Genomic DNA, 19,348 nt, shown 5'->3' with positions numbered 1-19,348 from the left:
ATATATATATATATATATATATGAATATATATATATATATATATATATATATATATATATATATATATATGAATATATATATATATATATATATATTCATATATATATATATATATGAATATATATATATATATATATTCATATATATATATATATATGAATATATATATATATATATATATATATGAATATATATATATATATATATATATATATATTCATATATATAATATATATATATATATATATATGAATATATATATATATATATATATATATATATATTCATATATAATATATATATATATATATATATGAATATATATATATATATATATATATATTCATATATATATATATATATATTCATATATTCATATATATATATATATATATTCATATATATATATATATATTCATATATATATATATATTCATATATATATATATATATTCATATATATATATATATATATATTCATATATATATATATATATATATATTCATATATATATATATATATATATATTCATATATATATATATATTCATATATATATATATATATTCATATATATTCATATATATATATATATATATATATTCATATATATATATATATATTCATATATATATATATATATATTCATATATATATATATATATATATATATATATATTAACAGACATGCAAAGAAAAAAAGAAATGATCCTTGGATCTGAGCAAATGTAGTTATCCATTAGTAACAGCAGGTGGCGTGGCCTACCAGAAGAAATAAATGGGTCATTAATATATCATATATTTTTTACCCTAAGAAGTATGGCTATACTAATGGTTTTGGAGCAAATTTTCCACACAAAAGAAAAAGAGACTTTGCAGAGCAGAAAAAAACGAGCTATAGAGGCCACAATGCTCTGGTTTGTCAAGATTCCTAATTAGAGAAGGTCTTAAAATAATCACTACCATGTCCACCATTTAAAGAAGGTAAAAGAAAGTTTGTTGTGCTATTGACAAATGCTGACGTGTGTGTATTGCTCTTCAGAGGCACAGTCATCTGTCTGAAAACTGAAACAAGGTAGTTAATAAACAAAAGAAAGGGAGGAATAAAAGTATAGAAAAAAACTAAATCAAGACCTCAACCTGATGCTATGTTAAGTCTATGGATGCTATAAAAAACAAAATATTATGTGAAAACTTTAAAAGCTTATTCAATAAAGGCCACCATCACCTAAAAAAAATAATCTTAAAGTAATCATGATAAATTGCCAGGGAAAGTGTGAGAGAGAAAACTTTCTCTGACTTAATAGAGCTGAGAATAAAGCCTTGATCTTCCCCAAATAAGCATTTGAAAACTTCGGCGTTGTTCTACATGTGGAATAGAAAATACAATAAATGCAGGGTTAGAAAGAAATGTGGCTTTTCTCCTTTAAACAAATCTAACTATGTATGTTTTGTTTTATTATTGTGCCAATAGTATACATTTCATTCCATGGGAATAGCATGTAACGTTAAAAAGTTATAAATTGCCAGAGTCAGACTGATAGAAGAAATGTACATAACAGTTCATCTGTGCAGATGCAGGAGTGTGTGCTGTTCTTTAATTGATAAATGACAATAAATGTTCACATACTTCTGTCATGTTTAGTTCCATTAAGTCAGTGTTTTCCAACCCTGCTCCTTATAACACTGCATGCCTTGCTTTAGCAGCGCTGCTTTCCATTCCAGTGACTAATTAACAGACTTAGTTGAACTGCATTTATCAGAGTCAGGTGTGTTAAAGCAAAGAAACATCTCAAACCTGGAGGGAAGTGTGCCTTGATGACCAGTCCTGAAAAAGACAGTTCTTGCATAGAGAGGTAAGTTCTCTATGAAAGGAGTCATTTAATGGCATCTCTGCCTTCATTGACCAACCTTTTGGATAATTCTTTAACGTATTCTTACTGTAGTTGGTAATACTCTTAAAGCTGTCTTGAACCTTGCTTTACTTCTTCACACTCACCATGATCCTTCTGGTGAACCCACTGGAGAGCGTTCACTCTTCCCTTGTGTCCGTTCAGCAAAGCGATAACTCTTCTCTCCTTAAGTAAAAAGAATGCAATTTGAGTGCTTCTCTAAACAGTTTAAACCCACACTGCACTCGAACCCTAGTAGCATCACCAACTAGCAACGAACACAAGACTAATCAACCGACAGGTTTTAAACATATCATCACCTGGGGGTCATACAGAGCCACTGAATTACACGTCCCAAAAGCAATAATTCCTCCACGGCCCCAAGAAACAACATTAGGAGTCCTGTTTGCGCTGCATGCTACATGGCATGTCTGTATTACGGACGCCGCCATCTTGGCTAGAGAAGCCTTAGAGTTACATGAAAAGACTCCGAGTATAAACAACTTCTCAGGACTAATAGTTCCACAAACACACACACACATATATATATATATATATATATATATATATATATATATATATATATATATATATATATATAAATATAATGTTTTAAAATATTTTTCCAAGTTATTTTTAGCAAGTGCTAGATTTTTTTTTTACCTTTCTTGTCACTGCAGATCCAAAGTATATATATATTTATAGATAGATAGACAGATAGATGGACAGATAGATGGATATTAATTGCACAATACAATTTTTTGGTGGAAGAAAGACTTTTCCAAATACATTTTTTGAATTATAAGACTCACAAAATCGGCAAATACACTATGTTATCTATAGGTTAGACTAGTGTAATTTACATATTGTTTTTATTTGTATTTTCACATGACATTCGAATGGCATGGCAGATATAGCAGATCAAACATTAGATTAAACCAATAAGTCTTGAGTACACAAAAAGGCTAAACATAATAGTAGTTATGTTTCCTTCTGGTGCATTTTCGTCAAAAACATGTTTGTTTTACTGAGTGAAGTTACTAACAATTAGTCAATTTCCCCCAAGTGACGCTTAATTATGTTTTTACTCAAGTATAAAGTAGAATGCAGTAAATTTACCAGTAGAAAATTCTTTATTTCCACCAGTAAATTAGAAAAGTAAATGTAACAAGTTACTAACCACCTCTGAAGGTTCCCCTTTAGTCTGAGTGTGTTTGAGCTATTTTGCTATGAAGAATGGGTAGTGATGGACTAGTGGTTAGGGCAGTGCACTAACCACAGAAGGTTGGCAATACCTGGTTTGATTCCCACAGTCTCCACTTTGGATCCCGGGTGCTGCATAATGGCAGCCCACTGCTCCCCAAGGTGATGGGTGAAATGCAGAGCAAAATTTATCCAGTGAGATTAATAAAGTTCAATCAATGTACAAAAATGCCATGTATTCAGCTGTAAGAGGCAAATATCAAACAAACTGCAATTGAAAGATACCGCTACAACGTATAGACTCCAAAAGAGAATATATGCATTTTTAGTGGATTTAACCAATCTTGCTTTGCGCATCTACCTTAAGCTCTAAAAGCTTAAAAAAAACATATATTCCTGTAACAGACCAGCATTTGGCACACCACACTTTATAATCCAGTGTGTATAATACAAACGAGAATTGCAGAATTGCAAGAAAAAAATTCATATCTTTTTTTTAAATGTTCCTTTCTTTTTGTAATTATGAAAATGTTTACCTTTTATAAAATCACCAAAACATTCAACTGCTATAAATTACTTTAAATGTGACCCATTTAAAAAATTATCAAGAATTATAGGTATTAATGCATGACACTACCCCTGTGTAACAGCAGAGCAGGATCAAATCGGCAATAAGATATAGACAGCAAATAATTTTATTAAAAGAATCAGTAACTCAAAAAGGCATAAAGGAAACACAGAAGTTAGTGGGATAACATATGAATTACCAAAGAGCAAACAATTTATAAGAAATAAACACACAAATAGGTGCAATTTATGACAAGACTAGGGGATTTTTTATTTATATTTTTATTTTCTCCATTTCTCTGTGAGTTTCAAAACCTTCTTATATCTAATCCCCATTGCCTAGATGCCTCTTAGGTAATACAAAATAGGCAAAAAAATAAAATTTTTGATTGAATTCTATGACTTTATCCAACAGCTAACAGATATATACAATATATATAATTATGGTTAAGTTTTCTTCTTCTTTTATCCCCCACATTATCATCATCGAAAACAAACAGTGAGGGAAACCATCAGAGTACTGCTGTTTGGCATAACATTGTATTCGTGCAAGCATTTCTCCTTACTGAAGATCCTTTTCTAAGGAACAATTGCAGTGGTGAGATAACTATGAAGTATTTCCATGTAAATGAGGCACAAAGGTATAAACAAATTAAATCAAATAAAAAAATTAAAACTCTTCAATAAGACTAATTAGCACAGGCTGGTCTTAAAACTGACCTTTAGTGCAGCATGGTCAGAATTCACTTTTACACAGAGAAAGTAAGTGTCTAGATTCTAACTTCAAAAAGGAATTCTAAAAAGTAAATCATGTAAACCAGGCTGTAAGATGAGTGACCAACAGGAACATTTGTTTGGCAAATGGAAGGAAATGATACATGGATTTCAATATCCGCAAAAAAAATCAATCTGAGAAGTCTGACATAGTCTTTTTAGGCCCCTTTACTCTGATACTCTATATAAAGTCCAATGTATTGAAACAGTTATCCCTGTAGAGTTGCACACGGTGTCTGTTTTAAGAAAATTCCCCTGAAACTCTTTAATATGGATTCTACCTTTCTGTTGCTCAAGCTGCCTTCTCTCTCCTCTCATCAGTCCTTTTTTCTAAGTCCTCATACAGATAGAACATAGGATGAGTCATGCACTCTCTTGTTTATTTAAATAAATCATTCTAGGTCACGGTCTGCTCCAGTCAGTTATGTTCTCCCATTATTTCAACGCTGTGTCTAAGGCAGGACATCAGGTAAAGGAGCAGCTCCTCCATTCGAGTCTCTTTTGATGCATCTTTATTATTGTAGCCTTCTTTCATCAGCGCAGAGCTGTGGGGATTTCATGTGAGATATAACATGAGCTGATCAGCTGGTTAATGTCAAAGTGACGCAGAGTCCAGAGCTGGAGCTATAAATCAGATGGACGCTGACAGAAAGATATTTCTGCTCCTATATTTTTCCAGTGATGTCACAAAGCACCTACATCCGGATTTACCTAAAAATAGTAGTTTATTTATATATATATATATATATATATATATATATATATATATATATATATATATATATATATATATATATATATATATAATCAATCAGATGGATATGTAATATGTAAGCCACATGCTGTGGTTATTCCATCGGTCTAGGATCTGAATCTTCTTCCATTATTCCAAAGACAATGGCAATTTAATATGTAATAACATAAATTTTAAAAGGAATATAAAAAGAAAAAAAAACTTGGTTAGTTTTCACCTTTTTCACAGGTCTAGATTAGATTAGTTTAGATTCAACTTTATTGTCATTACACAGGTACAGGTACAAGGCAACGAAATGCAGTTTAGGTCTAACCAGAAGTGCAATAGCAGCAAGTGCAGGATAAATAATGGTTCCACAAATACAAGACATGGGTTTCTACTGAATAAGTATAGAGATGAATACCATTATAAACAGAATCTTAGTAATTTTAGAGAAGTCTGGACTGGGACCCTTGATCCGCCAAATCCTATGGAAAAGAGGTAAGTGAGTATTTGATAATAGTGTATCCCGCTACCCTATCCTTCCCTCTTTACTAGAGAAAATGAAATGCAAAAAGGGAAACACAAGAGAAGAAAATGAATCAATCTAGGCTATGTAAGACAAGAACGTATTTGGTACCCACCATTTCTGCCTGCTCAAGGGAAGGACTAAGACATTATTATGTGCCACGAAGTCAGGGACAGAACTTAAAAGCAGGGTTGAAAGTAGTTTTAAATTCATGCTGGTACTATATAAAAAAAATTAATTGGCTCATATCATTTACTTACCATGCATTAAAACAGAACATATGGATACAGACCAATATAACCTAAAGTACATATAACAGCTAAATTATGCTTTTGTGTTTTAGACTTTGATCTTCTTCAGTTTGAATTAAAAAATAAATCTGTACTGCATTTTACAGTTTTAATGTGCTTTTAACTGATGTAGACTTATTATGCGCGCTTACAATATATAGTCCTATATGGGTTCTATAATCATCTTCCATAAACAGGCTACTGTTCTGAGGCGTTAAGGTAGTAATTTGTAAAATATTATACCGTTATGTCTTGTACACTACAGCTGTATTTACTACAGTAAAATTCTGGCTAACACAGCTGCTGGTATTTTATCTTTAAAATGATTTTCAGCATAAAATGTTTCTTCTGCTGGAAGCAGAGTACCAGTTGTTGATTGTTTCTTTTGGTTTTGGACAGTGCATGATTATTAAACACTGCCTGGTCAATGATATAAAAGGGGGACTATTTTAGTGTATATAAATTCTTCCTAAAAATAAACCTGGTACAGTCTTTGTGTAAAAGAATGAACAAAGCTTCCGTTTCAGTCCTTAGGCTTGTATTAAAGGTGTGAGGTAGCATTCTGGCAGCAGAATAAAGCCAGAGTAAAGTGTTTAGATTCAGAGATGTTGTCTTTTTAGACAAATAGAGTATAAAAAAAGAAAAGAAAAAACAGCTTATAGAGATGTATAGAGCAGATAAAAAAATTTACTTTATTACAAAGTTAACCGAAACATGATAAAGGTGTGAATTTGCTGCATTATAATTCATCTAGTCTGTTAAAGCTAAAGTTTGGTTGGTAATAGTACAAAGGGAGGATACCAAGTAGGAAAATTATGCTTGCAGCTGTACAGCTCAGGGTGAGAGACTCAAAAAGGTATCAAGCACCAAGTTCAATACCGCTTCTAGTTAAAATTTCCTGAAGGATGTATATTAAACTTGGATTTTCTAAATGAAGGTTCACTAAAACCAGCAGATGATGTGGTTGCCTGAACAATAACAGAGTTTAAAAACATCACACACGACATACAATAATGTGGATTTTTTTTTTGCCTCTTCACTTTTCCCTCTGACCAATTGGACATGAAAAAGAAAAATGTTTGGTTCTTTAATGAATTAATGTGTGGAATCTGAACACGGTCTGCTCTCTTTCCCTCTCATCATGGTTGTGCCGCTCCGTTTGTGTGTTTTTTTTCCTGCCTTAGCATTAAATAAATATGCTTGCATACAACAGTCTGTGAACAGCGAGCTTCTGTAGCAATGACCTTTTGTGGCCCAACCCTCCTCGAATCAGTGGCTGCTGATTGGAGAAATGTCAAGCTGACAGCCATCCCAATGATTGTTGTAGGTCAAAGATTAGCCATAACAAAAGATTTGAATTAACTTTTTAATTATGTTCTATTTAATTGAGATTCATTCTCATGTTTATAGAATGGTAATAGTGTTGACAGTGAGCTGCACTGTCTAGTAAAGTCCATTAGGGGGCACAAAATAATCACAAAACTAAAAATAAAGTCATGCGGGTTTGAGCTACTTAAAATATCAGTTCTTCAAAGTTTGTAAGAAATCACAAGTTATTGTCTAAAAACTGAAAATTGTATCTTAAATAATTTTCAAGTCATCGTGATTTCACCAGGTGAGTTATTCCTGCATTAGATACGGGTTTGTTCCATCTTAATAAAGAAAAAAATGATAGAGCTGATTAGTATTTGTTAACTTCAATTTACATAGAGAATGTTCCCTAAAACCATAAAAGCTACAACAATGCATTAATAATTTAATCAATTTAAAGTAAAGCTCATAATAACAGGATTCCTTTGAGGTTGTTCTAGAAGGAAGAGGAAAAAAGAAGTAGAAATAAAAAGTAAAGCAGTTAAATACTAGTAAATTCTGAAATGGATGGTAAAGTTCCCTGTGTCCCTTATGTAAAAAATATTCCATCAAGAACCAAGGTTATATACATACACACACAGCGTTGTCAGAGTGTGTTACTCCCACTCCCAGACTTGATTGAGGGTGACTGATCATAGCTGATCTAGCTGCCAGCAAAGCATCCTGTTATACTGAAAAAACAATGCATAATCGGAAATGTAATCACTATAAAGAAGAAATCATAAATTTTGAATTTCATAGATCAACATGTCACATTTGATGCATTATTTGTAACTGTAAAGCCCTGAACAAAGGAATATGACAGACATACACAGACAGAGAGAAGAAAAATGAGGAGAAAATGGGGGAGCAGAGGATGTGTGACTGAGCCTTTTTCTGGCTCACTTCTGACCGTGCTGACTTGCAGTGCATATCTGCGTTACAAAACCCAAACAGGCTGGCTGTCATCACCTCCGGGGTAGAAAATAGCCTCTGTTTGCCATGCCATTTTCCCTTTTCCCTCATTCTCAGGGGAAACAAGATTTGGGAAGGACCCATGCTCTATGCTGTTCCTGTGTCAAGTGCTGCGTTCTTCATCTGTAGCTGTTTATGTAACAGAGGATTCATTTGATCACATGTAACAAGTCGCTGCAGGATAAGAGGAGGGTTTTGTTTTGTTTTTTGGTGGGAAAATCCTACCTCTGTTTTTAGTGCCAGGAAAAAAAGAGTAAAAGGATAGGCTTTCGTCTGTGATGTTTGGTCAACATACCCTCATTCGATGGTGATAGTGCCTCTTTAAATATCCAGCACAGAATATTTAATCAACATGAGTTGGCAGGCTTATACAAAGAAAGTTCTCAGTTGCTCTGTATGTTTACATCCCTGGCAAGTACAACTCATAAGTTCTACGCAAAAGTAAGTAAATTATTGAATTATGGCCTGGTATTATCCCTTGAATATATGAGTCTTACCACTGACATTTTCACATGTTCAATCATGTTTATATCTGCTATTTTAAACTGAGAGCAGCTGTCACAAAAATGAAGTCTGAGTCCTAATGAGTCTATATTAGATGTGATTACCTAAAAAAAGAAATGCAGATAAAGAGAATTGTATGATCTCTAGGCTGGGTGTCTGCCTTGCACTTTGCCACAGTCAGTTTTGTTCAAGTGTAATTAAATTGTCCTTGCTCTCATAAGAGCCTATTTGATAAGACGACAGCTAAAAAGGACTGAGAGATGGCTTATCCTTGACAACACTGCTGCCTTAGGTTTGTTTTCATTTTCACTGTATTCATCTCAATGCTGCTTTCAGTATAAATGATTCTGTTTCTTCTTCTGAGCATAATGGTGAACTTAAAGAATCAGTTCTGAAATAATATTTGTTACCCAACTGATTTCTTACAGTCAGTTGTGTTGATGCATCGTCTCTAAAATGTAATTTCTCACATGGTGTTCCTTAGGTGTCTATTGTTGGACCTTTATAAATGCAAACAGTCAATATCCAGTGTGACTCTCCAGTCAGCCATGAGGACTCTTTCCACTTGCTAGGCACCGTCATCACTAAGGCCTTAAATAGAGGCCAAACAACACCTCCTTCACCACGAAGACCCAGTAAGGGATGCACTTCCTGCAGCAGCTGAAGAAGTTCAGCCGGCCAAAGACAAGAGCTGATTAGAAATAGTGCAAATTTTAGATCCTACCTGCTGTTCCTATCTCCTATTCATATACCTTTCTCAGAGTTAAAAGTAATAACACTTTCCAAGGTAGACAAGGTAGGGCAGACTGCTGTGCCAAATCCAAACATTGTTTACCGGTACTGTCAGAGTGAGGCCAAAGGCGATGGCAGAGGGCCTCTGGAGGCCGGCTGTGAGGCCAGAGGTGATGGCAGAGGGCCTCTGGAGGCCGGCTGTGAGGCCAGAGGCGATGGTGGAAGGCCTCTGGAGGCTGGCCATGGTGCTTGAGATGTCGACAATGAGTCTCTGGAGGATGGCCATGATGACGGCATCTCTGCAGCAGGAATCATGGAGGACAGCATCTTTGTAGGAGTAACCATGGAGGAGAGCATCTTTGTAGGAGGAACCATGGGGGACAGCATCTCTGCAGCAGGAACCATGACAGACGGCATCGACTGCGGCACTGGAAACTTCGGGGCCACCGACTGCGGCACTGGAATCTTGGGGGCCATCAAACTGCGGCACTAATACCTTGGGGGCCTACCGACTGCAGCACTGGAAACTTCGGGGCCACCGACTGCGGCATTGGAATCTTGGGGGCCACCGACTGTGGCAGTAATACCTTGGGGGCCACCGACTGTGGCACTAGAACCTTGGGGGCCGCCGAGTGCAGCATTGAAACTTGGTGGAGGCAGCACAGCTTGGACCCACGAAGAGGTGTGGAGCGTCTGCTGAGGGGCCTTGGAGCTTTCTCCTCCTTAGAGCTCCTGCAGTGCTCTTTTTCATAACTTGATCCATCATGAGGCTCAAGGGTCTCTGGATGGCACAGAGCATGATTAGGGGTCACTGGACTGGACAGAGCATGCTCAAGGGTCAATACAAAAACACTAAAAAATATAAGTGAAAACAACTACAATAACACAAAATGGAAATGAACCCAATAAACTAGAAAACACAGCAAGAAAAGAATGAAAGGTATAACTGAAAACTCAAAAAGAAAACTTAAGAAAAACCAAAATGTGCAGAGTCATGACAGGTAGTTGGTCCCACAAGAGAGGAGCCTGATACCTAAATGATCTGCCTCCCATTTTACTTATAGAATGGTCCACTTTATAAGTCCATTTATGCCTGAGTAAAATCAATGATGCAAAGAAATGTGGAACAAAATTCTGTTACTTTGATATAAAAGACTTATTACCAATCTCACACATACATGATACTAGAAGTTAAATATTAGGTTTAAATGAAAATAATTTTCACATAAGGTCACAATGTAGCCAATATGTAAAGACACACACCATTTAGGGTGCAACTCAGCTACTTTGGTAAATAAATGCTTTCTCATTGAAAGTCATCTGATCTTCTAATGAAAAAGCTAAAACTGATGTTGAATAAGACTGTTTTAGATCATTTGTTTTATATGAAAATGTCCGAAAATGTATGATTATACGGTAGTTCAAGATCAGCAAGTAAAAGCACTGTTAAGGAAAATGAATATCCAACTTGTGACACCTCACCTCATTTTGAACTCCACTCTTCCAAAGTGTGTTTCCTGTGGTCACTGTATCGTGCAAAGAGAGAGAGTTCAGCTGCAGGTCTCAGACAAGGACTCTGTGTGTAAGACACACAGAGACCTATTCCGAGTTGTGTAAATAAATTAAACTGATCAAAAGATCCCGTATACAGTCTCTCCCTGGGGTGAACATGCACTCTATATGGACATCACTGAAATAATAAACTACAGACCTACATTTTGCATAGATATTTGTGAAGAAACTCTTTATGTTCACTTTTAGAGATTTTTTTCATCCATAAATCATGCCATGATCTTGGCACTGATAACTGGATTGATTGCTCATTTCATTCACCTGTCCCATTCTGCCCGGTTTTCTCATTGCTGTTCATCATATCCACCTTTTATCTATTTAAACTACTCACTACCAGCCATCAGTGCCAGATTGATCTTGAGTTGTGAAAGTTTTCTAGCGTTACTGATAGTGTTCTGATTGCCTATTCCTGACCCATTTCTGTCTTCGGACCTCTGAGCCTGCCTATCTCTGTTCTGATCTATTTGCCTGACCTGTCTTCGGATTCTGTTGGATTCTTCTGTGGACTGAACCTGGATCTGCCTCTTGATTTCGCCCTCTGGGTTATCCTGCCTTCCTCCGTCATGTGTGGCAAGCGCTGCGTCTTGTCAGCTGACCGTTTGGTATCTATCTCGCTCTCTGGGCACGGAAAAAACTCTAAACCTGGTTAGTTAACCACACATTCCGATCACCCGTTTTCGTGGTCACTAACCTGTGTTTCCTTTTGCCAGAGTTACCTGCCTCAGACACCCTGGTCGCTGCTGCTGCAGATCAGCAAACTGTTAGTCGCTGCTTTAATAAAAGCCTTTTAAGTTATCCCACTGTCTGCTTGCCTTAATACTGGGTCCCTCTGTTCTGAGTCATTACAAATCAGTCATCTATGTCAAGTTAATTTTTAACTTCAAGAGATCTTTTTTTCTACGGCACAATGGTCATATAGCACATAACTTTATTTTTTACATACAGGTGCAAATAATAATGAATACAGTGCAAATAATAAGGGTTGAATTACTCCAGAAATAAATCTTGACCTGTTATATTCCTTCTAGCATTAGTTTCAAATTGTGTTCGGCTTTGTTGCCGGTTTATAACACCAATTTGTGTCTAAGTTTCATCCAGTAGCCAATTTTAATTGATGGTTGAAAATTTGGAGAAAGTTATCATTTCATTTTTTTTTCTTTTTTATGTAATGTTTAAACCATCAGCATGATGGGATCACATCCATGCCTGACAGTTGATACAATTTTCCTATGTTTGCAAGCCACCCTTTCACACCTCTAAACATACTAATGAAGTGCCTAGTAAGCTCAAAATGTCTCTTTTTTGAAGGTTTTATTATCTGCCAAATCATCATCATCCATCAAACGAAACCACTCCCAGGTAGAAGAAGTTTGGAACTTAGAAGCCTGGACCAAATCTATCGCTTTTCATGAAGTGAAAGATACCAGTGTTAACCTCCACAGTCAGGGAAGATTTATATCCCCATGGATTGAAAAAGCTTTACCAAGAAAAAAAACACTGCTACAATTTGTTGTTGCCTATAAGCTCAAAACATGTGGCTTTTGGAGAAGTGATTTATGGTAAGACAAAGATGAAGCAGTTTTACCACATTAATAAGAGACATATTTGAAGGATTCAAATTGAGACATTTAAATTCTAAGAAAATGTTTTCCACTGTTAAAAATGATAGAAGCAGCATCATGATCGAGGACTGTTTTCCTGACAATGCTACTTATTTTCATTGGATGGATGAAAAATAAAGATTTTGACAACTTTCAGTTTCTTAACATGTTCCTTAAAACAACAGATGGTTGAAATATGGCCAATTTAAACTTGGTCATATTCCAAGAATCTGAAAAACACTGAAAACTGTTGTTGGAATGGATACACCAGCAAACAGCAAACAATCATATTTCCAAAGTCCCAACAGTTCCGACAAACTCCCTCATTTCTTTATGGAAAATTATGCGAGAGGCTTGTTGAAGGCCAAAGAAATCAAATATTAGTTTCATCAATTGTAACTATATTAGTCAGTTGTATAATTGTGATTCTACTCATTAGATCAAATCTTAAACAAATTTACCCAACTCTGATCATTTTATATGGGAAGTTGTTTAATGTATCCCCTAGATAGGGAACCGTTTATGTTGGGAGCTGGAGAAGTACCACCTTTCTCCAGCAGAGTCCGCCGTGGATCCTCCTGAGCCGAGCCTTCGACGCACCTGTGGCTCGTTCCATCATCAGAGGATCCACACTATAAAAGTTGTCTTCAGACCTTGCCTCGACGCCGCAGTGTTGAATCTAGTCGGTTAGCACCTGAGCCAAAGAACCTTCTGAGAATCTTTTATTGCTCTCTGAGTCCTGCTAGGATTCTAATCCTTTTGTGTCTCTATTTCCAGGAAACCTGTTTTTCTCTGTGAGCTCTGGATGAGCTCAGACTGCCGAGCCTGCCCTCTGAGCCAAACCCGAAGACACTCCTCTGGATTTCCCTTGCAGCTCTGGATTAAGAGCTGGAAACCAAATGCCAAGGTCTGCAACCTCATCAGAAGTAAGACGCTGAAGCAGTTATCGGACTCTGCTGAAACAATCCTTCTCTGGACCCAACAGCTCCTCTCTCTGAGTTCAAACCGGAACCCTCAAGGTATAAATTTGAACTTCTCAAAACCAAGTCCCTTAGCTCCCAAAGCTAACTGCTCTGTTATCTACACAGACTCCAGTGAACCAGTCCCCAGGCCTGAACCAGTTCCAGTCATAATTCCATGTGCTTGTGAACAATAAACATTGTTTAACTTTTACTATTGTTTCCGTCTCCGTGGTGTTCTGCATAACTGGGTTTCATCAGTGAACCCATCCTGACAGTTTATATAAAGCATTTTTAATAACATTCATCCCAATCTTTTGGCTGAAAATATAATCTGTATGCACATTAAAATCCAATTTAATAGACTGCTCTATTTTTCTCTCAGATTTCAGCTACTTAAAGTGTGCCATTTTGTATTCCAAATTTTTATCTGCCTATCCAATATGGAACTGAGGAGGACTTAATTCACGTCTCCAAATATTCAAAATAACTATCTCCTTAGGCGCAGCAGCTTCCATCCAAGGAGTGGTACAAAAAAAAGGGATGATCAATAGAGAAGAGGAAGTCAGCACTTCTAAGCACACAGAAAGAAAGAGACTGTAGCAGCTGTTAGCAACACAGTCACATAATGCATAAGCAGCTCTTACTTAATGAGTAATACCCTTGGACTGTGTGGATGAGAATACAGAGAAGGGACTGGCGCGCTTCTGTGGAGTTTGCGGTAAACATTCGAAATGCTGAGTGCCTACAGCAGATTACAGACTGAAGAGCAAATGTTGTAAACTGCAGAGTGAATTAGACACTCATAAGAAAAACAAGTCTGTTTCCTCCAATGAAAACACTGCATGTCTGAGGCTGCAGAAGAAGCTTGCCAGGTACTTAAGTAAACTATTTTCTGCAGCAGTGTTCAAGAATCATCACATTTCTTATCAGTCTACCACTTCTACTTATCTACTCTGACCAGAGCCACTCATGCCAGCACAAGTTAATACAGCGCAGTGGAAGTAGCTAAAGTTAGGTTTGTTATCAGCTTATCATTTGGTACAGAGTCTGAGCGTAGATAATAAAAAAACACCCAGATATCATCTCGAAGTAGTCGTAGTAGTCATTCATCACAACTAAGCACACCCTTGTTCACTGAATTGCTTACATACCTTTATGATAATGCACTGTATGTGTGCAAACATCTTTGTATTACTGGAGTGAAACCACTGTAAACATGGTTAAACTACAGCTTAAGTGTGTGGTTTTACATAAATACTGGTTTGGTCCGAGAATGACGTGATGCCTGCTTCTCACTACTGACACATAAGCCCCCCTCTATAAGCTGGACAGCAAAGGATACCACCAGGCGCAGTCTCGTAGTGCTTTCAAACCATATGTGCTCTTTGCCATCTGCTGTGTTTGCACATTGGAATATTACTCACAAGCTGTCACCCAGTGACTTTGCTTGTAAAGTTGGAAAAAGGTTAAACTAATTCATGCCATGAATACATGTCAATGGTGACACAAAAGAAGATAAGAGGTAAATCAGTTGGAATCAAAAGCTTTGTTGTGTATGTCTTCAGCCTAAACACAACTGTAATGGAGTCATATGGCCACAAAGATAGATAATGAAATTATTGGGGGGTGGGGTGGGGGTGGTGGGGAGGTCTCTTGATAATGCATAACTTTTCCAATTATTCTGCCATCAAATCTTTGATCAGTGGCCTAAGTGGAATAGTTCAGGTATCATCCTATCTTACTGATAAGTGATACTAGGAAGAAAAGGAAGATGTATTAACAGCACAGCCCTGTATGCAGCAATGTGGGTGCTGCTGTTGTCTGTTGAAACGAAGAACAGCTAAGGCAAAAAGCAAAGTTCTTTATTTACCCTTTAGTCTTAGTTTGGAATCTCGAATAAGAAACTTCCTCATTGAAGACACCACAGTAAATCCAGAACCCATTGAAAGGACTATTTATTATAAATACCTTCTGCAGATTGTTTCATTGGAAAAGAGATTTTGCTCCTGGCATTGTTACCTTAACCACGCAACCATAATAGCAGAAGACAATGGGGGGATAGTGGATGGATGGATGGATATTAAGGAATGACAGGTGAGGTACAAAATATTTTTAAGAGATCTAAGTAATAAGCAGAGTTATTCACATCAAACTACAGTCAAACCTTTGACTCTTTGATATATACAAGCAGAAAACTGCTGATGCATCAAGCAGAAGATGTAAGCAAACGCATCAAATACTGAAACAACAGAATTCTCATTAAAACTCCAGAGATTAAAACAAGTCAAGTGTCATGTCTCTAACTTCCACACTGTTCTGGTGGTGAATGTACTGTATCTCAAGTAAAAAAACTTCATAAAACAAAAGATTTTTCACTGAAATCAGAGCTCTATCTGGGAAGGAATGGCATCTAAGTGCGTTGGTTGTTTCTCTTTTGCTATGTGGTCACATCTAAAACTAATATGTGAATAAATAGGATTTGTACAGCCTTTTAACTTAGAAAGTGTCCAAAGTGGTGCATTTGTTTTAGAATTTGTTAGAATGTGTTAGAATTTAGAAGCCATTTGTGATGCTAAAACTATTTGTATTTTATGTTTAGCCCCATGAATGATTATCTGGATAAGATTTTGGCCAAATCAGCAAAAAAACATCAAGGAATCAGAACAAATTAAAGGCAATATCCATTTGAATGTAAGGAATTTAGGCATAAATTGATTAGAAATGCTGAATGTCTTAATGATTTCCCATTTAGTCACTGTAATTTAAATACATGAAAAAAGTCACTATAGAGACACAAAATAATCCCGCAAGATAACATGCGTGGGGCAGTTTCTCTGTTCACATCCTCAACAATCAATCCCTATCGCACATGTAAGCATGTTTCTTAGGGAGCTAGTTCAGATTTGTGTGCTGGGGGAGGATTTTAGCAAAAGGACAAATACTTCAGACTCATCTACCAACAAACTTGTCTTGGAAAGCTGCTTTTTCATTGTGTTGCACTCTTGAAAATGCAGCAATAACCATCAGGAAATCCCAGCTTCTTCACTTCGAAGTCAAGCAGGAAATGTTTTTCTACATTGGGATGAAGCATTTAAGTCACACTCCTGCTTTCAACTTGGACATACTGAATGAGCTCAACTGTTATAAGAAAGTTATATGGACTAAACTGAGAAATTTCACTTGCAGTAAATTAGTAAATTCAATTTATAATCGTGAGTATTTTTTACTAAGTCAAAAGTGAATCTAAAGAAAGTTATCAAGTTCACATTACATGATTGTTTTAGTTTCTTAAACATATATGCAAGTTCACTCTACAAAGGATGCAGTAGTTAGTACAACTTAAAACACATAGTTCTCTATACTTGTTTTTTTTTTTGTGCAACCAGTTTGCATCCTTTTTAAAGTAATAATGACCAATTGAATTTTACAGTGTAGGAGGGGTTTCTCACAGCAGTATTTAATTGTTGCAGCTGATAGGGAGAAATTATGTATTTATTTTTTTTACCCTTTGCAGACAGTAGTGATTTTTTGCATCAAAACAGAGCTTAGGGAGAGGTCCACAAAAATGCTAAAAATAAATATTTGAAACATGCACATACAGGTGCTGGTCATAAAATTAGAATATCATGAAAAAGTAGATTGATTTCAGTAATTCCATTTAAAAAGTGAAACTTGTATATTATATTCATACATTACATACAAACTCATATATTTCAGATGTTTATTTTGTTTAATTTTGATGATTACAAATGACAACAAATGAAAATCTCAAATTCATCATATCAGAAAATTAGAATATTGTGAAAAGGTTCAAAATTGATGGCCCCTGGTGCCACACTCTAATCAGCTAATTAACTCAAACCACCTGCAAAAGCCTTTAAATGGTCTTTCAGTCTAGTTCTATAGGCTACACAATCATGGGGAAGACTGCTGACTTGACAGTTGTCCAAAAGACGACCATCGACACCTTGCACAAGGAGGGCAAGACACAAAAGGTCATCGCTAAAGAGGCTGGCTGTTCACAGAGCTCAGTGTCCAAGCACATTAATAGAGAGGCGAAGGGAAGGAAAAGATGTGGTCGAAAAAAGTGTACAAGCAAGAGAGATAACCGCACCCTGGAGAGGATTGTGAAACAAAACCCATTCAAAAATGTGGGGGAGATTCACAAAGAGTGGACTGCAGCTGGAGTGAGTGCTTCAAGAACCACCACACACAGACGTATGAAAGACATGGGTTTCTGCTGTCGCATTCCTTGTGTCAAGCCACTCTTGAACCACAGACAGCGTCAGAAGCGTCTTGCCTGGGCTAAAGAGAAACAGGACTGGACTGCTGGTGAGTGGTCCAAAGTCATGTTCTCTGATGAAAGTAAATTTTGCATTTCCTTTGGAAATCAAGGTCCCAGAGTCTGGAGGAAAAGAAGAGAGGCACTTCATCCACGTTGCTTGAAGTCCAGTGTAAAGTTTCCACAGTCAGTGATGGTTTGGGGTGCCATGTCATCTGCTGGTGTTGGTCCATTGTGTTTTCTGAGGTCCAGGGTCAACGCAGCCACATACCAGGAAGTTTTAGAGCACTTCATGCTTCCTGCAGCTGACCAACTTTTTGGAGATGCAGATTTCATTTTCCAACAGGACTTGGCACCTGCACACAGTGCCAAAGCTACCAGTACCTGGTTGAAGGACCATGGTATCCCTGTTCTTAATTGGCCAGCAAACTCTCCTGACCTTAACCCCATAGAAAATCTATGGGGTATTGTGAAGAAGAAGATGCAATACACCAGACCCAACAATTCAGAAGAGCTAAAAGCCACTATTAGAGCAACCTGGGCTATCATAACACCTGAGCAGTGCCACAGACTGATCAACTCCATGCCACGCCGCATTGCTGCAGTAATACAGGCCAAAGGAGGCCCAACTAAATACTGAGTGCTGTACATGCTCATACTTTTCATGTTCATACTTTTCAGTTGGCCAACATTTCTATAAATCCTTTGTTTTTATTGGTCTTCAGTAATATTCTAATTTTCTGATATGATGAATTTGAGATTTTCATTTGTTGTCATTTGTAATCATCAAAATTAAACAAAATAAACATCTGAAATATATGAGTTTGTATGTAATGTATGAATATAATATACAAGTTTCACTTTTTAAATGGAATTACTGAAATCAATCTACTTTTTCATGATATTCTAATTTTATGACCAGCACCTGTATATCTAAATTATCCACGCCTACCGCTTATGTCTAACATTCAAATTCCACTTTTAGCCTAAAACTAATCTAATTAATTAGAAAACTGTAATTGGAAGTAGCTTTTCCTACTTGCTTTGATTCTGTTTCATTTTCCAATATTTTAATCATGTAAAGCACTTTGCATTGTCTTTGTACTGAATTGTGCTATACAAATAAATTTACCTTACCTTGCCTTGCCTTAAGTTTTAGGATAGGTGATTATTTTTTTGGTATTCATGAATTTAACACTTGGAAAATATTTAGATATTTAATACTGAACTTAAAATAAATGATATGCTGTTTGTTTCTTGGTTATGTAAGCACGTCTGAAGAGAAAAAAAGCATGATTAATGTGAATAATCTGAAGTTAGAGGGTATAAATCAATGCGCGCCTCTGTGTGAATGTGGCTGCCCACAGTGGTGTGCTGCAGT

The 19,348-nt window shown here is 36.2% G+C and overlaps 1 protein-coding gene across 1 annotated transcript in view; it reads right to left on the bottom strand.

The window, feature by feature from the left end:
• elp2 (elongator acetyltransferase complex subunit 2) overlaps window positions 1-2,370 on the bottom strand; it is a 43,012-nt gene extending 40,642 nt beyond the window's left edge. Inside the window, exons 1-2 of the mRNA XM_038288955.1 lie at window positions 2,214-2,370; window positions 2,001-2,079 (exon numbers count right to left, since the gene is read on the bottom strand). Coding sequence (XP_038144883.1) covers window positions 2,001-2,079; window positions 2,214-2,345 — 211 coding nt within the window. The 5' untranslated portion in view covers window positions 2,346-2,370. The remainder of the gene's footprint in view (window positions 1-2,000; window positions 2,080-2,213) is intronic.
• Window positions 2,371-19,348: the final 16,978 nt, after the last annotated feature.

Source organism: Cyprinodon tularosa, unplaced genomic scaffold, assembly GCF_016077235.1.
Source record: "Cyprinodon tularosa strain WSP-4 unplaced genomic scaffold, ASM1607723v1 ctg26, whole genome shotgun sequence".
Classification (NCBI taxonomy): Eukaryota; Metazoa; Chordata; class Actinopteri; order Cyprinodontiformes; family Cyprinodontidae; genus Cyprinodon; species Cyprinodon tularosa.
This window is presented reverse-complemented; position numbering and strand designations above follow the sequence as displayed.